Raw genomic sequence first — 24,775 nt, 5'->3', positions numbered from 1 at the left:
GGAATGCTTTTGCTCCATTTCTCATCTCCTGATTTTGACTCGTACAATTCTCCCGTGAATGCTAACAAAGGTTAGGTCCTCGGACTGGCCTCCAGTCCCTGATCGTCTTAGTTACTCTTGTAGCGCTGTCTGATTGATAGCTGCTTGGTCCTTACAGAAGGCTGCTGTCTACCTTTGTTCAAATGTCAGAACAGCTCAGATCACATGAGATATTTTTTTTTCTTTGTCTGATGACAAGCTCATTATTGGTCTTGATGGGAGACTGAAAATCAATGCAGCAGTCTCCTGTCTTGCAACTGCTCCACACTTTCTCCCCTGCTTATAAAGGGGAAGGAGACTTGCAAAGCAGTGGGTGTGTGGCATTCCTTTGATGGACCCCGTATACTGGCTTTAAATTATTCTGTTTGGGGTGCTGGGAGATGGAGTTCATTTGACAGCCACAAGAATCTGGCCCTCATTTAATTGCATACGATGAAATCCGTCCCCCAGTCGCAGGCAGAAACCCCGCTGTGCGCCGGCGAGGGGGCCGTGCTGTATTCCTTTGTCGGTGCCCCTGTAAGGTTTTCATTGATTTCTACGGGACTGCATGATCAGTGTGAGCAAACTCGCTCGGGTCCCCCTTCTCAAAGGTACCAGTAGGCTGGAAGTGCTCTAAGTTAACTGCTCTCTGTGTCTTCTGAAAGTCTTCCTCGTTAGTGAATATTAAACTTATCAGAAGGGCAGCTCTTTCTGTCTCAGTACATACGAGTATAGCTTATTTGCAACAACTGCTTGCTGACCTTTAGAAATAAAAATCTGTTTCTGAATGTATTCAAGCCAAAATTGCCTGTCACTGTCCACAGTAAGGTCTTACTAAACGGTAGTTTATCAGAACGTTTATTACTCCACAATTACCATTTCTGCAATGCGGATTTGTGTAAGCTTTCAATGTTTTTATTACTCTTAATTAATACCAAGGAAACTGTCTGCTGACTTTCATAGCAGTGTTCAACTCTGTTCACAGACATAAAACTGTCACGACTTGGGCAAAGTCTAAATTTTTCAGAGATAAAATGTCAATGTGAGTGGAAACTTTTTTCCTGTAGGATTAAACAAAGCAGTGTGATGCGGTATAAATGCCCAGTGCTTTTTATGGAAAAAAATTATACAGCTGATCAGGTGCAACTAGGATTTCAATTTTCTCTCTGTATAGGGTGAGCATCTTTCTGATTTCTTACATCGTTTCCACTGTTTTCTAGGAGTGACGGGTAGTTTATCTTATACTGGGCCATGTCACTAAGTCTAAAAATGGTTTAGAGAAATTGGAAAAAAAGTTAGATCCATGTTACTCTTCCCGAAGTCAGCACTCCTGTGTTTTGTTTGACTCTGTGGCCAGACGTACGGCATCAAATCCTGCCTGACAAAGCAGCTTCAGTTGTCCTTGCATGAATGTCATTCTAGTGCAGTTTTTTTTTTTTCCTCTCAAGCCTTTTGGGCTAATGCATATGTATTATGTATCAACTCTAAGGTGATCCTGAGGGAGTTAGGAACAGGGCTGGGGACACAAGGGTTTGAATCTGATTTTTTTTTTTTTTTTTGGATTGTTCATGTTGTTCAAGGCAAGTATTTGAATTCAGTGTGTGACTTGTCTAAGTGTCAACATATATAAAATCAAGTGCGGATGTGTGGTTGAAGGGCCCCGCTCAAATCAATGAAGGGAAAGACTCCTTTCACGTTAAGGAAATAAAATTAAATTCAGGAATTTTATATTTGTGCAGACCTGACGTGTCTGGGATGAAGACGGATATATGTCTGTGGTAGGTCACTTAGATTCGGTAAGCACATACTGTGTTACGAGGATAATGCTTCAAAGCACGTTCATACTTCTGCTGGATGTTCCTATTCCCTGTGGAGCCCATTCACGTAAGATCTTTGTGGATTAAGTAGGTATTTGTCCTTACAGTAGTAATTCAAAATGTAGAGTTTGGTTAATTCCTCCTTATTTGTGTTTCAGTATCCAAATTATAGATAACATCCCTTTGTTGCGGGCAGAATGCTTGCATGTGACAAAGTGGTGTTTCTGGCACAAGCCTCGTGCTCTAAGCAGAAGACGCGACCACCAGAGACTGCGGCGCACCAAGGAGAGAACACACTTCCTAATTATCTCTGGCACATGCCTCTAGACAGAGGGATTTTCTCGGATTCCAATTCTGTGTATGTAATCAGCGGAGGATGCAGCGTGTTCCTCTTTCGTGTAATTGTTTGGCACCTGAAACTAGGATTTCATGAATAAATCAAAATTCTACAACCTATACGCTTGGACTCTGTATAGCTTCTTTTGCATGATGCTGTTATCCCCCATTTTTCATTTAACGCCAGACCAGTGAATGTGGTTTGTTGTCTTGACCTCTCCCCATGCTCCTTAGAAAGGAGGGGTCGGAGAGACTCTGGAGTAGATCCGTTCCTCCCATCAAGCTGCAGGTATAGGTTTCCTGATGAGTGTTAGATATCCCCTCCTTCCCTGCTGTCCTGGGGGCTGTCTCGCTGGCTGTAGCACCACAAGGAAGGGCATAATGAAAGGCCACCAGCACACAAATAATAAGCATGCTTCTGGATAAGGAATAAGTGTGCCAGGAGTCAGGGGGGTGACCATCCCAAGCGTACGTCCCCTGTTCTGCCCTTTCTGTGATACCCTGTTCAGTCCCTGCAGGCTGCTGGGGGGGGCCCTCACATCGTACATGTGGATTGCAGGTATGTCTTTGGGAGCTGGCATGTGTTTCTCGCTCCACTTGTGCAGACCCGGCATGTGCAGCAAGCAAACTTGGTATCTGTATGAGTCAGAGAGGTTTCTCTGTATTAAAGAAGTTTTCTTGCATTATGTATTTCATGTTTAAATATTCAGTTAGCTTTTATTTTAAACTGATGTGCTCTTTTTGGTTGCTCTTTGCACCTTGTCCGGTATTTGCAATGAAAGTAGACCACAGCTTTGCTTTTAGCCTTATTAATTTTGCACATTAGAAAAGAGGTCTTAAAGAGGCATTAATGTGTAGCTTGTAAAGCCTCAGAAGGGAATGTTATTTAAAAGAAATAAAATTAGATGGCTGCCAATGGAAACTCTGGAGTAAAAAATCATTAGAGTGTTCAGAGTGACACTGAAGTTAGATTTGTAATCTAATTTGCTGGGGGAGGGGGGAATCTCTGGCTCAAAATCTTTGGTTTTAAAAAAGCTGAGCATGAGCATTTGTAAAATGCTGATTTAAAATCAGACGGCTGCCCATGCAAGTGTGTCTGTGTGCATGCCCACCCACCCATCCTCCCCACCCTCCAAGCTGTGATTGGGCTGAAATTGGCAGCCCAGGTAACCCAAATGCATTGACTGATGAAGTGCAAACCCTTTTCTGCTAAGATTGCCACTGTAAGGCGTGTGGAGTTCTTTGTCAGTAAAAGAAATCCCAGAAGTGCCAAGGGCTTTGTAATTTTTACTAATTGAAATGTGTACTTGGTGTGGTTTCTCCGTTCTGTTATTTCTTCTCAACTTACACAATGTATGGAAACATCCAGCTTGAGAGAAGTAATGTTTTTGTGAATTCTTTAAGCTGTGGAAGAGCACTTTTTTTTTTTTTTGTGGGAGTATCAGTGTGAACAGTAGCAGTGTCTTTCTGAGGTAGCCTTCATGTTATTCGTGCCAGGCTGTAGACACTGAAGGATGTCTTTGCACCCTTTGCTATCAATCACTGCTGCAGTGATTTCACACTCCTATGAAAGAACTTGCAAGAAGGTTCTGGGGGAAATGGAAAAGACAAACAATGCAATCAGCAGCATTTCTCATGGCACTGCGGTTTCAGGGGTTTGGGGGAGGCTAACTATATCCAGCTAATGGACGTAGGTGGACTGCAACGTAGAAAAACAGGTGGGAAATGATCGCATCCGTTGAACATCTGCTCTTAGTTTCTTACAATGAGAAGTAGCCTTAGTTTCAAGAGTGTGAGTGAAGTGATCTGCATGTGGTTTTGTGGGATGAGGGCCCTTACTTTGTCCTCTGGTAGGTGAAGGAGGAGGTTATGGCTGCTCTAGGCTGTCCTTGTTCTGCAGGGGATCTGCTGCGGCTTTCAGTGTTGTGTACAGGCTGAGAGTCATTGTCTCAGGCTGAAAGATGCTGTCCGTAGTAATCTTAATATCAAAAGATTGTCTCTCTTCATGCCACAGGGTTGGGAGACATTGGTTTGTAATTGCAGAGTCCACACAAGGAATAAAAGGCTCTGTTTGGTTTCAGTCCACTTCTCAAACACCTAGAGCTCTGTACAAAGCAGAGAACTATATATATATTTTTTCTTCTAGCTTGTTTAATTTTAAAAACCAACGCTTTCTATTCACATCTATTTTTTAAAAGATGTTCTGAGAATTCAAGACATATTTTGTAAACAGTAAAAACTGTGGGGTTCAGGACCCTCAGAGTAATGCTTTCTAAACTCACTCAACAAATGGCATATTTTGTGGCTAGTAACCTTCATATTGTTTTTTGGCTAATAAGTGATTATATAAGCAGGTCAAAAAGTTGTAAATGGATAACTTGTAGGGATTTTTGGCTTAGGGAAGGTAGACATATAATTAATAAGGTGGTTATAATTGGATCCTATGGATGATCTCTGCTGTAATACCTTGTCTTAAAACGAAGAGCCTTTGGTAGTTAAAATCCTTTTAAAGACTATTTGCATTACTGTGCTTTACAGTTGATTGGAATGCATCCAGAACCAAACTGTCTGTATTAACTTAAGTGACCCGATGTGGAATAGCATATTCTGCGCCCACAGTGGTGTGTACCAGGAACTGGATATGTCCTTCTAGTAAACTGTGTTTTCACAGCCCATGCTTGAAGTGAGAGAGAAGAATTTATAGTAACTGAGGGGGAGGGAAGTAACACTTTTTAAACACTTAGTGATTAATAAAATGTGCCCTTTGTGGTCATAAGTCTAAAACTGAAAAAGTCTATCTTCATTATATGCTTTGGTCTCGATTAGCTGCTAAAATAAATTTGAGTTCCCAGATGGGTATGAATGCTTTGTCTTTGGAGTTAAGTGTGTGTATGTGTACATATATGATTATGAAGTAGATGTAACCGCTAATCAAGGGGGACAAATACCCCACAGAATCAGGGTGGCTGTTGGCACACACACTCTGCCTCAAAAGCGTTGCTGTGATTGATTTAGCAGTTGTTGCAGGGAGTAGGATCGGTCAGCTGGACATTGTGCAGAGTTCCTGCTGCTGTGGCACTGCAAATCATGTGGACCGTGCCTGCTGATCTCTGCCTCTTTGCTTTCCTCCTTTTCTTCCCAAACCAGACTTGGTGGTCCTCTGCGGCAAGTTTGGGGAAGCTCGAATAGGATGGACACAGCTGCCTCCTAGGCTGTTGGGTTTGGGGTTTTGTTTTGGGCAAGCTGTAAGGTTTTATGACTTTTTCTGAAAGAAGTACATTGATGAATGGTTTGAATATGCTGGTGGATTGACTGCACGAGGTCTGCATGATTGCCTGGAGGAGTCAATGGTCACTTTTCAGTTGATTTTAATGAGCGCTCGATCAGGTCTACTGTGCCAGAACGGAGGCTTTCTGAATTGCATAAAGGGCACACGTCCCCTGTGGTGGCAGGGATATTGGATTGCAGGCTTGGGTGCAGCTCTGAACTGTAAATCTGGGCCAGCTCCATTGAATTGATTATATTAATTCTGGATCAAAGCTACTGTAACGAACGGCAGAATTTGTCCCTGTGTGTCCTCCTAAAGAGCAATATACCACAGAATAACAGCTCTGCTTTTCTACTTTCTCATTTATTTGTCCTTCACAGAGTACTTCTGCACTCAAGTGGATGGTGTTTTTTCCCCATAGCGGTACATGCTTGAAGTACTGAAGGGGATACTGTCTATTTTCATCAGTTTCAGTGGAAACAACATTGACAGATAAGTTATATGCAGCCATTGCCATGCAAGCCATCAGTATGATCGAAGTTTTCTGGTCTTGCTGCAAGAACTTCTCCATCCTACGCAGAAAAGGCTATTAGTATTTCTGATGCAACAGCAGAACTATAATTGCATTAAAGAAAAAAAAGGCGAAAAAGTTGCAGCTTCTGGAGCCGTTAACTATTTTGAGATAAAACCCTTTTGAGATACTAAATGAGCTGAAATGGATAACTGAAGACAGACATGATTTAATTAAAACTGTTTATATCCGGCTGTCTTGTTCCATCTTCCTTTTTTTTTTTTTTTAAATCCATAACAAGTCTTTAAAGGAAGTCTTCCTGGTGAGTCTTTCCATGTTATTCCATGTTATCTTACCTTTTCCTCAGCACTTTTCTTGAAATGTTCCAGAGTGGAGAAATAAGAATTTTGCAGAGGATGCCAGGACAGTTAGCAAAACAAAAATATACACGAGGCCATTGTGTCTGAATGATCAGTAACACACACAGTCTATACATCAGTATAATGTCAGCGACTTACAGCCTCATCTATCCCAAGAATGCTGTAACCAGCATGGTAACACGTTGCTGTGAGAACTCTTTGTGCAACTAGAAATGTGTCTCATTCCCTCCTGTGTGGTTGGGCACCAAGGGAAACAGGCCGTAATTCTTGCACGTCTAAGCTAGCTTGGGTTGTTTCCCATTGCCAATCTTTACATTGACTTTTTTGTCCTTCATTTTAGTTTTCTTTGTACTTTTTAGACCTTTTGCTTGTTTCTGTTTTCATTGAGATGTGATACCGAGAGAGACCAAGCAGGATCTATTTCATGCTCCCTTTCCAACTGTGTGGGGATCTTTTGTCATCGGAGTTGTACCTCAGCTGATTTTAACTTGCCAGAAATATTTACGCGTAGTGTACTTCTTCCAGGCAGAAGAAACCTGGAAGTGCTGCTAAGCGTGAAACAATGTGTGTTCTGTATTAGTTAACTGCAAGTCTGTGCTTTCCTGCTGTTTCTGCAATTGAAAATTTTAATTGGCAGCAAGTTAGGAGTGTTATCTCTGGAAGTCTTTGTGTGTTTGGGCCCAAGTCTACATCTTTGGTAGTAATGCTTCGCTTTCATCAGAAGGCTTAAGAATGTTCCACAGAATAGGCCTGTGCTTCTTTTCCACTCTACAGATAAGGAAACCGAGGCATGGCCAGGAAGGATATGTGTGGAGGGACTTGATTAATGGTTTCCCACGAGCTTAATGTCACATCCACTAGTACAGAGAAGCGACATGAATGGTTGTTGCTTCTAATTTTTTCACCGTGTATTGTCTTTATGTTTCTAAACTCTTCTCTGTGTATGCCCTCACAGATGTTAAATGGCCTTTCTTTTCTGGATCAGAAGTTAAAGGCTTGGGAAACCTGGGTTCCCCAGCCAGTTCTTTCCAGCCCCACGCAGACAGCATTTCAGCACCTTGTTCTGTGCTCTCCTTTGTACTGCCTAAGCAACAGGCAGTCATGTCTTCATGAAAGGCTGGTGTCCAGTAGTGTTGAACCCAGGGAAGTAGTTGTCTTGGTGAAAGTGTGATGGCAATGCCATTATACAAACATCTACTGAGTAGTCCTGTTGTAGTTTGGATGTAGACTGAGGTGGAGGCCATGCCTGTGCTTAGAAATCTCTTTCTTGGAATTGCAAGCCTGTCTTCCTCCAGACAGCATTGTGCTTGGACAGCTTTTGCCAGTAAAGGATTTACTCGCTTGCTGATCACTGTAGGTGACAAAAAGGCCTGCCTCATCCCTTTTTCGTTTTGTTTTGGCATTTTGCGCAGGTCTGCTGGAGGTCTTGCCAGCAACTCTTAAGTTTAAAATAACAGCAGCAGCAACAACAGAACAGACAAAGAAAAGACCATGAGAGAGAAGAGCAAATGTGATTAAATCGTATCCATTTTATGGTCTTGAATGTCACCAAATCTTGGGCGTTGCTCAAGGCTAATGTGCATAATCCACCAGGGTTTTTTTTATCACACACCCATGATCAACATCTCTGCACATTAAAACATTGTATCTCTGTAAAGTAAAATATTTTCCCTTTGCTTTGCTTATGTTTACTTTATTACAATTTTAAGGTCACGACTCCTGTCACTTATTTCAAAAAGGTAACATCATTGGTGTATGTGAGGGGCTGCAACCGCTGACTGATGCTTTCTAAAATCCTTCTCTTTTAGACTTCCATGTTCTTTGCGGTGGCTGTGGGATATTGCTGGTGTTCATTCCTTGAGACAGAAGTCTCTGGTGTAGCATTTCTCGAATGTGTTTGCTATTGCCCAGGAATTCCTTGGATTTAAATCTACTATCTTCTTCGGTTACTACAGATGTTTGGGGCTTCAGAAGTAACACTTCATGTAGTGCTGTTCAAGGTGGGAAAGAGATTCTAGTGCCTACTACTTAACATGTTAAAGAGGATTTTTCTGCCTCAGTCTTGCAAACAAAAAAAACCCCTTCCTGTCTGTCCCACTAAAAGTGTGACTGTTTCCCCTAAATGTGTGTGCACAGGACTAGCAGCTGTAACTTATAAACTTCGGTGAGACATTTTGACCAGACAGACCTGTTGTTAGTGCTGCAAGACATATATGAATCCTTTTCTTCCTGTCTTTTCCCTCATCTGCTGATCTGGAAGATTCTGTCCAGCCTCACAGTTGGGCAAGTGTAGCCAAAAATGTACATATGTGTGAAATTCTGAGGTTTGTTTGCTTCTTGCTTATCTGTTGGAGATTAATGTTGCATTAAAATATGAAAAATCTTGTTCTGTCACAAGTTGTGGATGCTATTAAATTGATAGCACACCACATCTGTATTAGAATGTTTAAGGTAAGGGCTACTTCAAAATTTCAATTATAGCCTATATATATATATGGAGGTTTTCTTTCAAATTTAGCTTCCTTGCTGGAAATAGCAGGGTTGTGTCATGTTTGTCATCTTTTGTAGCTGCAGGCAGTTTTAAGTACTATGTAGTTATGTAGCGAACTGGAAAAATGTAAGCCTATCATCCTTAAGTGGAGGCATGTAGAAACGACACTATGGCCACATCAAATATCTTGTACGTGGAAATTAAAGGAGTTGATTTTTCAGCAGACAACCAGTGTTTACATGTTTAATTTATGTAGTAGCCCTTTCAGTTTCCATCTGTTCCTGTGCCCTTTGGCAAGAGGCCTTGCCATTTTTTAAACGAACAAAGACATTGTCAAGTTCAGGGAATGACTTGGATTTTATTTTACTTGCTGCTTTCTTTGTCTCTGTTAAAAGATGATCCTTAGGGAGAAGAGGTTAACTCCAGAAAGGAGGGGTCTTTGTCTTCCTGGGCTACCCATAATCTGTCACTACAAAACAAGGTTAAGAGGTCAAAATTGCAAGTTAAGCACTTACGACCCTAATGTGTCCCGCTTTCTTGTATGCAAGTGATGCAGCTGCAAGGGGTTCATGCTGTAAATGCACAAGGTCTGAAAACCCAGTGTTTGTATTTCTACATCCATGGCTAAAGCATGGCTTAGATTTCTTTTTAAGGTGTTTCATCCAGATCAGAAGGGGTGCAGAGTTCGGAGTTCACATTCAGATTGCAGGAATCTGATGTGCTGGACATGCAGTGACAACACCGACACATGTAGTAGGGCTGCTCTGAACCCATGCAGCTCAACATAGGTAGAGGGTAGTCCCAACACAACAGGAAACGCAAGTTATTGTTGAAAACAGTAACTGGCTACCAAAACTGGTAATTCAGGTAGATGTATTCAAACCCAAGTGTGAGCCTTCAGTTCTGAATTGCTTTGAAGCAGGGTGGTGTGCAGCTACAGACTTCATAGGAGCTGCTTGATACGGATGGAGAGAAAAACTCACACTTGTATTGCTGTTGAAGTAAGGATACATACATCGCTGTCTGTGGCACGGATGAGCCAAGCACAGACTGTCCATAGCTTCCCACTGTGTTCTTCCTTGTCTATCTCATACCACCTTGTACCAACACCATGAACCCATGCTGCGTTAAGTTGGTCAGCTGCCCTCCTGCCTAGGACGGGCAGATGTCCTGCCCTGCGGGGCGTTAAGCTCAGCTGCTGATGTGGGCAGTGTGAACTCACAGCATCTGTGTCAGTAGTCTGTTACGCTGGGAGACTTAAGTTGCAGTAAAATGGCCAAATCAAGCAGAATTAATCTCCATCCTAACAACTGCCCACAACCATCCGGGGAGCTGTTAGCGGAGCTAGGAGTTGTGCCTGTGTCACTGTGACCATCTCTGTCCTGGCAACTTGCACATCCCTGTTCTGCTGACATTGCCTAAAGATGTGGGCATTCAGTAATAGGCCTGGGGCTTTATAGGTTAAACCCCTGGTGAATTGCGTTTGTGATTAAACCAGATTCATAAATCATTAGTAAAGCATCTGATATTTTCTGCCTCTTTTAATGCTTGAGTCCGGAAGATTTTTACTTTCTGATCAGATCTTTTACCGAGTTATTTTTACTGCAATTTTGCTTCTGTTTACCCTTTTTCTTTTTATACGGGGGAATATAGGTGTCTGGGAGCAGCAGAAGGTGGGGCTGCCTCATGAGGGGGGGATGAGATGGGAGTCAAGGGTGAGCCCAGTATGGGGAGTAACCTCACATATGGGGAGTAACCTCACATACGGGGTGCACCCTTGCATATGTGGTGCAGCCCCAAGCACCCAAGGAGAGTGATGACAGGTTCTGGCCATGGCTCAAGATAGGGCAAGATAATAAGCTGTGAATGTGCTCACTCAGAAGAGAGGATTAACCATAAAAAAGAGTGTGAGGTCCATCCAAGAAGACCAGATGGTAAGCTCTGACATCAGGAGAAAAGGCTGGGCATAGGGCCACCCAAGACATAGGTGCCCAAGCCTAACTTAAATAGAAACCTAGGCTTGTCGATGGGGGGATGTGGGTGGGGGTTACTAGCAGGACTGGTCAGGGCAACTGAGGTCTGTTGGTACCCTCAGCGCCCTGTCAGTAGGGTAGCTAGCTCATTTTTATGATCTGCTGACTTGAGAGATGCACTTGCTGACTGGAAGCATAGTGTTACCTTATGGAAAAGGGACGCTTGGGAAACTTGGGTTCTCCGGCCAGTTCTTTCCAGCCCCGTGCAAACGGCATTTCAGCACCTTGTTCTGTGCTCTCCTTTGTACTACCTAAGCAACAGGCAGTCTTGCCTTCTGCTAGAAAGGTTGTTCTATAGGAGTGTTGAACCCAGGGAAGTAGTTGTCTTGGTGAAAGTGTGATGGTAATGCCATTATACAAATGTCTACTGAGCATTTTGCACAGGTCTGCTGGAGGTCTTGCCAGCAACTCTAAGTTTAAAATAACAACGGCAGCAACAACAGAACAGACAAAGACCATGAGAGAGAATAGCAAATGTGATAAAACCATATCCATTTTATGGTCTTCCTACGTCATCGAATTTTGGGCATTGTTCAAGGCCAATGTGTTGTGTAATCCACCCATGCTTTTTCACACACACCCATGATTAGCATCTCTGCAAATTAAAGCAGTGTATCTCTGTAAAGTAAAATATTTTCCCCGTGATTGCCTGTCATTACTTTATTACAGTTTTAAGGCCAAAGTTCCTTTGGGCATAGGGCCACCACGAGATAGCTTAAGTTAGGGCTGGGTGCCTTGTGTTGCAGAGGTACCTGGAGACAAACACTAGGCAGTGAGAAGAATTTTGCTGTGCCAGTTGTTCCCTTACCATCATCATAAGAGTTTCATCTGTTTTGCAGATGTAAGGTGTTATGGTTAATCTTTCTTTTTTAGAATTTTCCGGTTTTGGATACTCAATATGAAAATGTTTGGGTGGTGGGTGGGTGTGGGTAGGGAAGCTGTCTCAAAACACAGCACTGAAACACAGGAGTTATAGCCAGGAATATCCCTGGCCTGCTGAGCTGCTACTTCTTCAGACCAGGTGAATTTAGTTATCCTTTGGATGACCAGAACAACGTCTGATGTAATCCTGGGATTTGCATCATTGGTACAATATTTTAGCTCATGGTTTGGGAGGAGATGTTAGTAACTGGATAAAAGGTTGGCGGAGTGTGAATGTGTCCCTGTCAGCATTAGCTGGTGGTGTGTGTGTGTACTTGGAAGGTCATGGCTTTTGTTGCTTCCTCCTTTTCCGCTGTGAACCCTCTGGCCTCTTTGTCTGGTTTGCTGGCTGTGGTGGTGCTGGCATGCAACCTACAGCAGCGTGCACAAAGTGTCTGTGCCTGCATGCTGCTCCACGCTGGCTGTTCTTAATAGCTGGAGCTGGTGCTTCTTGAGCTGCAACTGGTGGCGAAGCAGGCAAACCTGATCAAAGCACAAGCCTAATCGGGTTTTTAGATCATGCTTTAAAAGCGCTGGATTTTCAAATGCTCCCATTAGCGGGCATTAGTGCTGAGGGGAAAAATGTGACCAGGTAGTTTTTTGAGTCAGAATTGAAGGATAATTAAAAAGATTACTGAACATAATAATATTAACAGAAATGCTGTCCTGAAACGAAGAACACGTGTGAGTGCAGCAGGGAGAGCACATACCGCTGGAGCCTGTGGGTGCACACGGGGTGTGCTGACCCATCGCCCGCAGTTTGATGTTAAGGCAGGAGAACCGTTCTTTCAAGTGCGGGGAAAGGGCACTGCTGAAGCTGTCTGCTGAGGCTTCCTTGCTCCTGGCTGTACAAAAGGTCCGTTTGGAGGGAGGGGATTTTAACTCCAAGGGAGCGACCAGAGGAAAAGGGCATGGATTCAGCCAGGAAAAGGCACCCTAACTTGCAGCAGGTTCCCCTGTGTGCACTGGAATAATAAACTGAGAGATACGATTGTAATTAATAGTTTACATTTTTATGCCTCTGTCACGTAGCCTGGTGGATATTCTTTTGCAGCGTTGCCTGTCAGTCGGGTGCTTTTCACTCTGCCAGTCGCCTCCGTAGGATTGGGTTATCAGTACTAACAAGTTCTTCAAGTCAAATTGGGAGGTAACAGGCGCGAGTGAGAACAGTTTATCTGCAGCAGTAAGGACAAGTTCCCTGAATTCTCACTTATTTATCACTCTCAGTGCTACTGTGACAGGAATTTCTTAACCTTGTCTTACGAGCACTTAAGCACTTAATATTGCTAGAGAGTGCATTTTATGACACGTTATTAATTAATATTTTTACTGTTTGTGTTTTACTGCTGGTTACTCTTGGCTGTAATTCTGTAATTTCTGTCCTGTGTATGTGTGCTTTTGCCTGCTTTTTTTTCTTTCTTTTTCTTTTTTTAAACTCAAATATGTTATTCAGGGGCAATTTCTTAAGGAAGACATTTCCACCTGTGCACCGGGCTCATAAGTGTAAGTAATTACTTGCATTCACTGTGAATTTTCAGCTGCTGTTGGATGAGCACTGAAACTGGCACTACTCCTGCAAAAAGCACTTCCACCCTTTCTGGGCTGCTCAGATCTGTAGTGACATGACAGACCAGTTCAGAAAAGCTGTCCCAGATGAACAGTAATGTTAAGGAAAGTCAGGCTTGTATCCAAAGACAGGATGGCCAGAAAGACTTGGAAGGCATAGGAGAATTTCTTATGAGTTTTCTAGCAAGAGTAACTGAAAAGTGAGATTTGTTTAATATTTTTGTTCTGATCTTTACAGCGTTGCTGTATTGCAGTAGCACAGAGGATCACGCTACTTTGCTTTGGCAGTGACTATCACAATGCTAGAAGTAAGCTGCAGGGTACCAGGGTTGCCAGTTCTGTTGTGAAGAGAGGCAAGAAGAAAAAAACAGATAAACTACTGATGTGAAAAACAAATGCTTCTTGTTCTCTCTTCGTAGAGTACCAAAAAAATTCTCCTAACTTGTTAGTCTGCAAGAGACAGATTTTATGGCATCAAAAACCTTAGCATGGAGATTGTAGTTCTAGATAAGCCAAAACTTAACTGGGGTTTAAGTGAAAAGCTTGTCAGCTGTAAAAAAGTTAGATCTCAAGAAAGAGAATTTAAATTTATGTCAATTTATACAGTGCTAATTTCTGCAGAGCAGATCTTGATATAAGACTGACAATTTGGGTCATGTTTGAACTTGATTTGGAGATTGGTCCTTAGTTGTTTTAGATCCAATTCCAAAGCTGAGTTGAGTGTGAATTGAGGATCAAAGCTGAAATGTCACTTTGTTTCAAGCTTGAGGGTCAGAATGAAGGTTCTTGTTTTAAAGTGTTTTTTCATTGCATTACTATAACTTCAAGTGCAAAATACATCATTGTACTGAAAATCTCCAGTCTTTGAGGCTTAAAAGACTCATTGAAGATGAAGGTGAAACTGTTTGTGTACTTATAAGCATTACAACAAGAGACCTCAGTAAGAATAAAAAAGAGTCAGCTGCACAGAGAACTCTGGCAAAAGAGAAGCATTGCTATGGAGCTAAAAGATGAATGCTTGAAGGTGGTGGCTCTGCCTGCGTTTGAAGTTGTAGCATCAGTGAGTAAGGACATGCTGCCTTTTCTTGGGGAGGGAGGCTGGGCAGAATGTGTTAGCCTCCAGAGGACAGCAGCTGTGATAAGAGTTGTTTTTAGAGATAGTTGTAAGCTGCTGGGGAGGTGGAGGTATGAAGGGGCAGTGGGTCAGAGTGCTGATGCTGTGCATGGTCCCAGCCAGATTTACCTCCTAGTAACCTGCCTTTTTTTGCCCTACCCTGGCTCCATCAGAGTGATTACTTTCAGCAGGAAGCAAATTTACTGTCTCCTTTTAAAAGGTTTCTTTCCTTTCCGTTTCCAGTAAGTCAGTCTTGGGTAGATTGTAACAGAGCCAGTTAAAGATTGTGCAGTGAAGAGGCACGTCTGTTTAGAAATTACAAGGAATGAAACATTTGGCAATAACTGATGTGTCTTTTTTGGCAGGATCCAAAGAGCCCAGAAAGCATTTTTCCTTCATCAGTGATCCACATTTTATCACTGCTCCTGTGTTTTGGAAGCCCTTTTCAGTAAGGATGAGATGCTGTCATTGCATAAATCCAAGATTTCCCATTTATTAGGAAGGGCGGAAGCTTTGGATGTAGACTGGGTGCTGAAATTGTGCTGGTTCTAGGTCACCTGTACATCTCCCTTGAGCACAGAGAGCATCAAAAGCCAAGAAGATCTGTGTCAGTCAGAGCTGCATTAGGTTGTGCTGCCAGTCAGAGGCTTCTGGCAATGCTTTGCCTTGTGGACACAGATTAAATGAAAAAGTTTTTAATTTCAATTCTCTTTTTTATTTCAAGCTCAGTGTAAGCTCTCTGTACCTCCAAACATACCCCTAACAACACATCGCTTTTGGTGGTTCTAGCGAAACTTGAGGGGTTTGTATAAAACTGTCTCTGGTGGCTTTGAACCAGCCCCAGTGTCTTAATTAAACATTTTAGGTCAGGCGTGACTCCACAGTGAGCCAAATCCTTTGCCTTTGGTGTTTTATTTGATCACTAGACTGTTTCTCTATCTAAAATGCTGCAGCATTCCCATTCAGCTTACTTTGTTATTGTTAAGAGAGCTTCCCTTAAAAATTGCTTTAACCTATCTTTTTCTGTCTTTATTCAACTTTTCATTCTTGGTGACCTATTCCTTTCTGAAACTTTTCTTTTTCCCATCTCTTGCTGCAAACTAGATTGTTTTCAAAACATATATTGCTTTTGTGTTCTTCCTCCTTTTCCCTGAACCCTTATTTGTATTCCCTTCAGTCTCTCTGGCCTGGCTTTTTGTAGAAGCCAACTACTGCCCAGCCACCCAGCGGTGATTTTGTCACACAAGTTGTGGGTAAACTTTTTTGAAGAGTGAAAAGTTGGGTTGACAAAGGCAGCTTTGGGTTCCATGCAAGTTATTTCCAACTTCATTTCATAGTTCTATCTGAATAATAAAAATAGAACAGGTTTTGGAAGCAACTTTCCAACCAGGTTAGATTTATAAGCGGTACTTTCTGACAACCCACAAACTAGTTGGCTTGCTTAAGGAAACTGAAGCTGTGAGTCCTGTCAGTTTTTACCCAACTGAGATGAAGAATTAGTGTTCCTCAGCTGGCTCTCAGCGAGACAGAGGAATTGAACTTGTGAGGCCCATTTCTCAGAAGCAAGCCTTCCCTATTCACTGGGTTGTGGGGTTGCTTGGGATTGGCACCCTCTCCATCTCACAAAGCTGTTGTACTTGGCCAAGAGGGTTAGTAAAAGTGACTTAAGTGATTTTCTGTCCTGGAGGTTATGCCATTTCCCTTCAGCATTTTTAATCACTTCCTTCCATGAATAGTTTTATAGTTAGTTTTCATGTCTATGTTGTGTTCAAAAAATTCAGCAAAATGAAAGAGGAAAACTTTTTTTTTTTTTTGAGGGGGGGAAATTCTGACAAACCTTTGATATAAGATTTTTTTTTCTTGTCCTTTTGCCACTGAACTACAACCGTGTTCTGTTTTGTTTCATGGCTTTGTAGAATCATTATCTGCTGGCTGACCTACTGCATCTGAAATTGCTAGTTCTCCACGAGAAAGTTCAGAGTGCTTGGCAGCTCTGTGTTGGGCTCTTCATTTCCCTGTTTACGGTCATTATACTGGCTTGATTACACTTTTCAGACTCCATTGAGATTGGAATGTGGCCCATCATCTGAGAAACTGAAAAATTTCATACATAAAATATTTACAAATGCTAATGAGTTCTTAGACCCCTAACCAAATGGTAATCATATATGTTATTTAATATGAAATCCACCCTCCTGGGATCACAACCAGTACTTCCTAGGCACCTCTGTTTACTCATCTAGCTACACGAGTCTTGAAAGATCATTCACTGAGTCATCCTGGCCCATGCTGAGTGCATTTTGATCCACCCACTTATCTTAGTATAAGCATACTTTTGTTGCTTATACTTTATGCTGCTGAGTATAGCTGTGGTTATATTAGGATCTCTATACAGTGGGAAGCCTGAAAGCAAAGTGAGATCTGATTTGAGCTTAGTCTCAGAAAAAAGCATGCAACCTCGAATTCAGGACTCCTCTGTGGCCCAGAAAGCCAGTCATATCTTGGTCTGTATCTAAAGAAGCATGGCCAGCAGGTCAAGGGAGGCGATTCTCCTTCTCTACTCTGCTCTTGTAAAACCCCACCTGGAGTGCTGTGATCACCTCTGAGACCCCCAGCACAAGAAGAACATGGACCTGTTGGATCGAGTCCAGAGGAGGGCCATGAAGAAGATCAAAGGGCTGGAGCACCACTCCCATGAAGACCGGCTGAGGGAGCTGGGATTGTTCGGCCTGGACAAGAGAGGGCTCTGGGAAGACCTTATATAGTGGCCTTTCAGTTCCTAAAGGGGGCCTACAGGAAAGCTGTGGAGGGACTCTGTCAGGGAATGCACTGATAGGACAAGGGGAATGGCTTTAAACTAAAAGAGGGTAGGTTTAGATTAGATAGAAGGAAGAAATTCTTCACTCAGAGGGTGGTGAGGCAGTGGCACAGGCTGCCCAGAGAAGCTGCAGATGCCCCATCCCTGGAGGTGTTCAAGGCCAGGCTGGGTGGGGCCTTGGGCAGCCTGGGCGGGTGGGAGGTGTCCCTGCCCATGGCAGGGGGCTTGGAACAAGATGGTCTGCAAGGTCCCTTTCAACCCAAAACATTCTCTGATTGTCTAAGCCAGCCAATTAGGTGTTAGATATTCTTCCTTGTACATTTTCTTCCTTGTGTATCTCTGCATGTTGCAGAGAGAACTAAAGTTAAATTCAAATCATTCAAGTAGCATTAATTTTGATACCTGAACCCCATCTGCATTTTTTGACAGTAGGTCCAGGAGGCTGTAGAATTAGTGGTTTAAATTAGAATCATAGAATCATAGAATATCCTGAGTTGGAAGGGACCCATAAGGATTGTCGAGTCCAACTCCTGGCACCACACAGGTCTACCCAAAATTTCAGACCATGTGACCAAGTGCACAGTCCAAACGCCTCTTAAACTCTGACAGGCTTGGTGCAGTGACTACTTCACTGGGGAGCCTGTTCCAGTGTGCAACAGCCCTCTTGGTGAAGAACCTCTTCCTGATGTCTAGCCTAAACCTCCCCTGCCTCAGCTTGACACCATTCCCGCAGGTCCTATCACTGGTGACTAAGGAGAATAGATCGGCACCTGCCCCTCCACTCCCCCTCGTGAGGAAGCTGCAGACTGCGATGTCTCCCCTCAGCCTCCTCTTTTCCAGGCTTAGCAGGCCCAGTGACCTCAGCCGCTCCTCATACGTCTTCCGCTCTAGGCCCTTCACCATCTTTGTAGTCCTTCTCTGGACAGTCTCCAACAGTTTCATGCCCTTCTTGTACTGTGGTGCCCAGAACTGCACACAGTACTCGAGGTGAGGCCGCACCAGCGCAGAGCAGAGTGGGACAATCCCTTCCCTCCACAGACTAGCAATGCCGTGCCTGATGCACCCCAGGGTACGGTTGACCCTCCTGGCTGCCAGGGCACACTGCTGGCTCGTATTCAGCTTGCTGTCAACCACAACCCCCAGATCCCTCTCTGCGGGGCTGCTCTCCAGCGTCTCGTCGCCCAGCCTGTACGTATAGCCCGTGTTGCCCCGTCCCAGGTGCAGGATCCAGGACTTGCACTTGTTAAACTTCATGTGGTTGGTGATCGCCCAGCTCTCCAATCTGTCCAGATCTCTCTGCAAGGCCTTTCCACCCTCAACAGAGTCCACAATTCCTCCAAGTTTTGTGTCATCGGCAAATTTGCTCAAGATTACTGGGTGAGGGCCTCACGCTGGAAGCATTTGCCTGTGTCAGTACATTTCACATGTATGTGCAGTGCCATGATGTATTTCTGTTTTACTTTGTGTTAGAAGGGAACCTGAAACCTCTTGTAAGCTGTTGTAAAATGTATGGCACCGAATGATGTTAAGGGAACTAGCATGTAATCCTTGGTAATTTTGTTGTGAATTGTGCATGCAACTAATGTGTCAAATATAAATAAGCTAATAACAGTAAAATAGATTCAGCATTGCTTTATGTTGGCTGAGGGGATACAGGGTGCAATTTGTGACAATCAGTATGAAGTATTTATTGCTCAGCCAATGAATGTTATCATTATAAACATGTTGTTTCAACATACCATGCTTTTCCTGCTGCATCTAGTGTGCAAGATGAAGTTTAGGAGGTCATTTGAATATAGGTTAGCTCTAATGTAATGAGACAGAAGCTTAATTTATGTTGTCCATGTTAATACTTATGTAATTCCTCTTCTGTTCTTTCCCCACCCCTTTCTCTATATATGAGATCCCAATGATGACTTGTAACTCATACTTTATATCCCTTAAGTTTCTACTGTGTGATTTTTTTTTTTTTGTTTTTGATGTATTGGGAATATCTGAGTTCAGCTGACAAATGTGTGAACATCATTTGGGATCTACAGCAATGTCTGGTAATAGCTGTTTGTGCACAGTGATTTCCAGCATTTCATTCATTGTTCCCTGGAGTTCTAAGCAGCACGCTTGTATATGCTCTTAGACTAACTCTGAAACTACTCAAGGCCTGCGTGTTGAAACTACTCAAGGCCTGCGTGTTCAATGGAGAACTCGAACTGCATGTGGAAGAACCTGGGAAGCACTGTTTTTAGCACCATTTGTCCTTTCCCCATGCTGCAGGGATATCATGGTATTGAAGCAATGAACTTGAGTTTTCCATGGTTTTTTTTCCTATTACAAATTTCTAGTAGTGTTATGTTTGCAAGTGGGGATTGTGAATCAGAGGAGGGATTTTTGAAGGCATAGCCTATATATGAACTTTTTGTTCCGAAGAGTCCTGGTTGTGTTTTCAGCCCTAGTCTTAACAGGTCTTTATCCCCAGTCACCTTGTTGCAGGTGTTATATGGCCTTTCCTTTCCATTTGAAACAAGTGTTGCCCCTCTCCCAGACAGAGGGCCAAACTGGCTGATTGTGCCTCAGCAGAATTGATGATTCCTCATGGAAACCAAGGTCCTAGGAAAGGAAAGGAAAAGCATAGAAAAGTCAGATTTTAGAGCAGTAAGGTGTAGCTGCACTAAAAGAAATTGGGCAAGTGACTAAAAAAAAGTCTCCAAGAATTACACTTACCTTCTTAATGTTGATATCTAGGACCTGATAAGGTGATTTAAATAAGAAGTCTATTTCATAATAAATTTGGAGGAGCGAGGTGGTTACCACACACACACACACACACACAGGTAGAAATGGAGGTAGAAATGGAGAAGAGATTAGAAACATATCATTTTAAGCTACATTTCAGATATGGTCATGTTTTAGGGCAGATGAGCAGATCAGTATGGCTTCATACCAGCTATGATTCCCCCACTTAGCCTGTTCGGTAATGGGTAAGAGAAGCAAGGCTCTGAAGCTGAGCCCTGCCCCACACACAGAGCTGTGGAAGGTGGAGCGCAGTGTAACTGGTACCAGCCACAGGTACTGCAGTGCTTTTTGGGAACAAGTTTCCAGAAAGCAACGTCCCCACATGGAGAACCAGCAACCAGACTGAGCAATATCTGAAGCATAGATTGTCTCTCCAAGGCACTGACACATATGCTAATCCTTTCATAGACAAGGGTTACAGAAAGTGAAAATGTTGGAGGTAAATATTTAATGAAAATTGAAATCCTGAGAGGTGCTGGGAAAGCCAACAGCAAAAGGCTAGCAGATCATTTGTTACAGTGGCAATTCAATGCTGAAACGAACAGTAGGTTTCAAATGGTACAAAGCAGAAAAGGCTGCTGGCATACTTCTTTCTAAAGCCGCTATTGTAGGAATGATAGTAACAGTAAATAGCTTTCAGATGTGCAGATCTTATGTACTACTATGCAATGACTATGTAGATGTGGGGTCAAGGAAGGGAAATGAGCCAAACTAAACAGGACCTCCTTTAAATGTCTCCAGGAAAAAAAAAGAGGCAGTAGGTCTGAATAAAACACAAAGAAACAGTAAACAGTGTGGGAGGAGAAGAGAAGGAAAATACGATAGTAATACTCCCAAACAGCGTGGTCGCTGAAAGAGGTGCTGAAGTGTTTTACAGATTGGTAAATTTTTACTGGCCGGAGCACTTTTTGGGAATAAACAAGGGGTAGTTCAGCAGTGCCAGATGTTAGAGCCAGATGTGGAGCCTTTTATGTCCCCTATTGCGGGGAAAAGCCATGCAGTAAAAGCTGATTCACCAAGGAAACTTGGGTGGCTTGCAGTGATAAGCATAGTCTTCGGCTCTACGAGTTTGATCAAAACAAAGTGGTTAGATAAAGCTGAGTAGGTGGTATAAGTAAGATTGTTTTGGGTGAATCCAAAGGTGTGTCAAGCAGACACACACCCTGAGAGCACTAGGTGGTTAGAAAAAAATATACAAAACCAAACCAAAAACCGCAAAAACAACCAAGCTTGCGGTGGGCCTTGCAGTGTAATAAACCACACAACAGATTTCATCAGGGTTCACTGTCGAACACGCAAAGCACAATGGGACACCAATAATAATTAACATCTTCAAGGATATATTTCAAAGTGAAGCATATGCCATTAAAATGAATGAAGGCTTGAGGGAATGGTTAACAGAGATCTGTTTGTCGAACAATGGTTCGTTCTTTCAGATCTGCTGTATATCTCCGTGTAAATAAATGTGTAGGTGTATATCTCCATGTAAATAAATGTATATCTGCTGTATATCTCCATGTAAATAAATGTGTAGGTGCATCAATTCCCTGATAATACGATGTTAAAGAGATTTCAGATCTGATTTATTTATATTTTTTTTTTTTTGTAAATAATTAATCGACCAGTGTTTGAGTAAAGACCAAAATTTAGCGGCGTGTAACAAAACAGATGCATTTTTCCCCCCTTAGCTAATTATTGACTGCCCTAGCAGTTCCCTTGTATGTTCTGTTGGATTGTAGAAAAAAAAAAGAAGGAATTTCAGACATTACCTGCAAGCTGCTGAGTGTGTTTAGTGGGCTGGAAGGTCAGCTGGCTTTGTTTCCAGTTCTCACCTTGCAGTGGAGAACCATCCACGGAAATGAAGCACTAAACCATGGCTTAAAGAAAGTTGGCTCTTCAGTTTATTCAAAACTTGCACGTGGTGTTTGCACTGAGAGAGTGTTTCATTTGTGCATGGAGGCACAAAATACCAGACCTTACACATCCATATCTTGAATTTTGGGGTTTTCCTCAGTGCAGAGAGGAAGGGTGGTTTCCATCACTTGGCATCTTTTTTCCAGAGAAACCTTCTGCACCATCTTTCTTGGGTCAAAAGCAGTAGGTGAAGCAGCTGTGTTACAGATTTCCAAGCTTAGAGCATCATGAAAATTGATGATAGCTGCCTCCATTTGTGCCCTTGTTTGAAAAACACTGCTCCTTACTATGAGGTGCCCAGACCTTTCCTTCAGCGTTAGCTGCAAGTGCTGCTCTCTGGAGCAGATGAAAGAAGAGACTGTCTGCAAGCGTGCCAACAAGGACAGCACAAGAAGGGAGAAAATGATTTGAATTAAAAAGGATGGACATGACAAGCACACGTGCATTGGGTATGAGTAATTTAGAACCACTAGAAGGACTTCTGCAAAGAAGGAAAAAAAACTATTTTAATGGTTGGTGCTTGATTATTTTATAAATGAGGTCATTCAATACATCTAGCTTCAGTAGCCAGAACTAATGATCTGTCCCGAACCAGGATTCCCTAGAGTAATTATTCTGAGTCATGCATCCAAGAAAAAAAAACACCAAGGCCTATGGGATTCATGATCACATTATTCCACCTAGCAAATGCATGGGTAGTACTTTGAAAGATAACAGATATTTGGATCTCTGTTGTTTTGTTTCACAGTCTTATGTGCCTGAAGAGAAAACAGAATTAGATAGTTCAGCTCCATACCCCAAAGGCTGATGGAAATCGTGTCTCAGATCTGTATGCCACAAAATACATAACACATAAATAAGTGATAGCTGTTCTTAAGTTTTTCACACAGTGCTGCATATTTATTTATATATTTTTATAAGTGTACCCATTTTGCTCATTCCAGCAGTCTAAAATACCACATGATGGCACAAGTCCATGGTGATGATGCTCGTGGCTTTCTTTGGCCAAATCGCAGAGCCTTTGGGGGATCTTCCAGATGTAAGGCAGCAGGTGGGCATAGACTAAAGCACATTTTGAAATGTAGAAGAATCTCAAAGACTGTTAGGGTTCTGACAGCAGATTTTCACTCTAAATGGCTTCTGTGATAATGAACTGCCTTTTCCTAATAATGTCACCTAAATGAGCACATGGCTGCATCTAAGGCTAAAACCTGTTTGAGCTGCTGGGTACTGGTGAGCCTTTATATGCTGTGCTGTCTCTTCCTGCTACCCACTCCTACTGAAGTCAGTCAGAAGTGTCTCCTTGTCCCACGGGCTGACTGGGCCATTGCTGTAATAACAGCCCATTGCTCTTCCCACTAGAATGTGGCTGTGAGACATCAGCTGCCATATAAAAGCTGTATAAAGTTGGTTGTTGACATGAGCAAGGATCTCCAAACAAGCTGTAGCTTTTCTTGAGAAGTATGGAAATTTAAAGAGAGTCAGCTTAACTCAGTATTTTTGTGCAACCTAATTAGAATGACCTAACCTACAAGAATTTGCTACTTTTCTGGCAGATCCTCCTTCTCTGCAAAAGGTTCGGAGCAGGGACTTTCTCATTCTGCCCAGAGGCTGCTTAGGGCAGTGCTGTTCTGCCCCAGCGCTGCAGATCCTGCAAGCAAATAATCATCTCGCTAGCACGTGTCTGTCTCTGCATTACCCTGACCTTGCAGTTGTCCCTTTGACTGTAGACTATATAAGGGGACAAAAACTTGTTCTTTAAAGCGGGGAGCAGTTCTCCTTTTTCAGTATCTTTGTGTAGCTGTAACAGAAGATTGCCTATTGTCACTGCCATGTTGAAATAAGGCCTATTTTGCATGATATAACTTGAAAAGGTTAGACTTGTGAAATACCACAGCAAATAGTAGATAAAGATAGTTGTGTGTTTTTTTCTAATTGCTGCTCATCTCTTTTGTTTTTGCTAGTAATTTAGGCTAAGTGTGTTTTAAGCACGGTACTGGAAATTACCCATTGTTGTATTTTAAACAAAGTATCACTGGCTATTTTTGGCCATGGGAGTGCATAGCTTTGAAGCGCTTCAACAAAGTGAAATTAATTTGAAAAACTCCAGACAGAGAGTTGCTGTGTTTAAGACAAAGACATACATTTGGCAACACTAGCCAGTTTTCCATGTTGTTCTTTACCGGACTATGTAAGGATGCAGCAATATGCCTCTCTTGTTAGAAGCTAAGAGCAAGATGTATTCTCATAACCCAGTAACTATTGCAGGTATTTCAGCCGTTCCCATGGAAATTTGCATTTCTTCCATTGAGATTTCAAATTCACTATTGCTTTTCACATGCAACTTGATCCCCGCATAATTCCTCTTGCATGGCCGTGGGCTCTATCCCCATGGGTGCTGAGTTGGCTCCTGGAGGTGGGAGCTGTTTGTGGTCCCCAGGCTGCAGCAGGAGGAAGCGGCGGCACCGGCAGCCCTGCAGCACCGCTCAGGATCTGTCCTTCGCTGCGGGCTGCGTGGATATGAGAAAGAGAGACTCCAGGGTTTGGGCTGCAGAGGGTTTTGTCATTTATCATCACAAGGCTAGAGCATCTGAAGCAGACTGACTCATCTACTTCCTAGTGACTCACTGTATGTTTTCTTTTTCCTGGGTGGAAAAATAACTCCTGTATTTCTAGCGGGAACGCAAAGTGAGAGCCTGACCGCAGATACCAGTTTATATCGGTAAAAGGCAAATACATATTTAGAAGTATTTTTCATTACAGGAGTCCTAGGAAATTTATGCTTATGTGGTTTGAGG

The 24,775-nt window shown here is 42.7% G+C and overlaps 1 protein-coding gene across 4 annotated transcripts in view; it reads left to right on the top strand.

Moving 5' to 3' along the window:
* CHST11 (carbohydrate sulfotransferase 11) overlaps nt 1-24,775 on the top strand; it is a 172,301-nt gene that overhangs the window by 6,250 nt on the left and 141,276 nt on the right. For 2 of the 4 annotated variants that reach the window (XM_080558141.1, XM_080558142.1), the window contains exon 2: nt 1,994-20,074. The exons of the other annotated variants lie outside the window; for them this stretch is intronic. In XM_080558141.1, coding sequence (XP_080414267.1) covers nt 1,994-2,162 — 169 coding nt within the window. In that variant the 3' untranslated portion in view covers nt 2,163-20,074. Of the gene's footprint in view, nt 1-1,993; nt 20,075-24,775 lie in introns of those variants that run through there. 4 annotated transcript variants of the gene reach the window in all.

This window comes from Anser brachyrhynchus (genome assembly GCF_964034855.1).
Source record: "Anser brachyrhynchus genome assembly, chromosome: 1".
Lineage (NCBI taxonomy): Eukaryota > Metazoa > Chordata > Aves > Anseriformes > Anatidae > Anser > Anser brachyrhynchus.
Note: the sequence above shows the minus strand (reverse complement) of the source record. Positions and strands in the feature narration are given on the sequence as shown.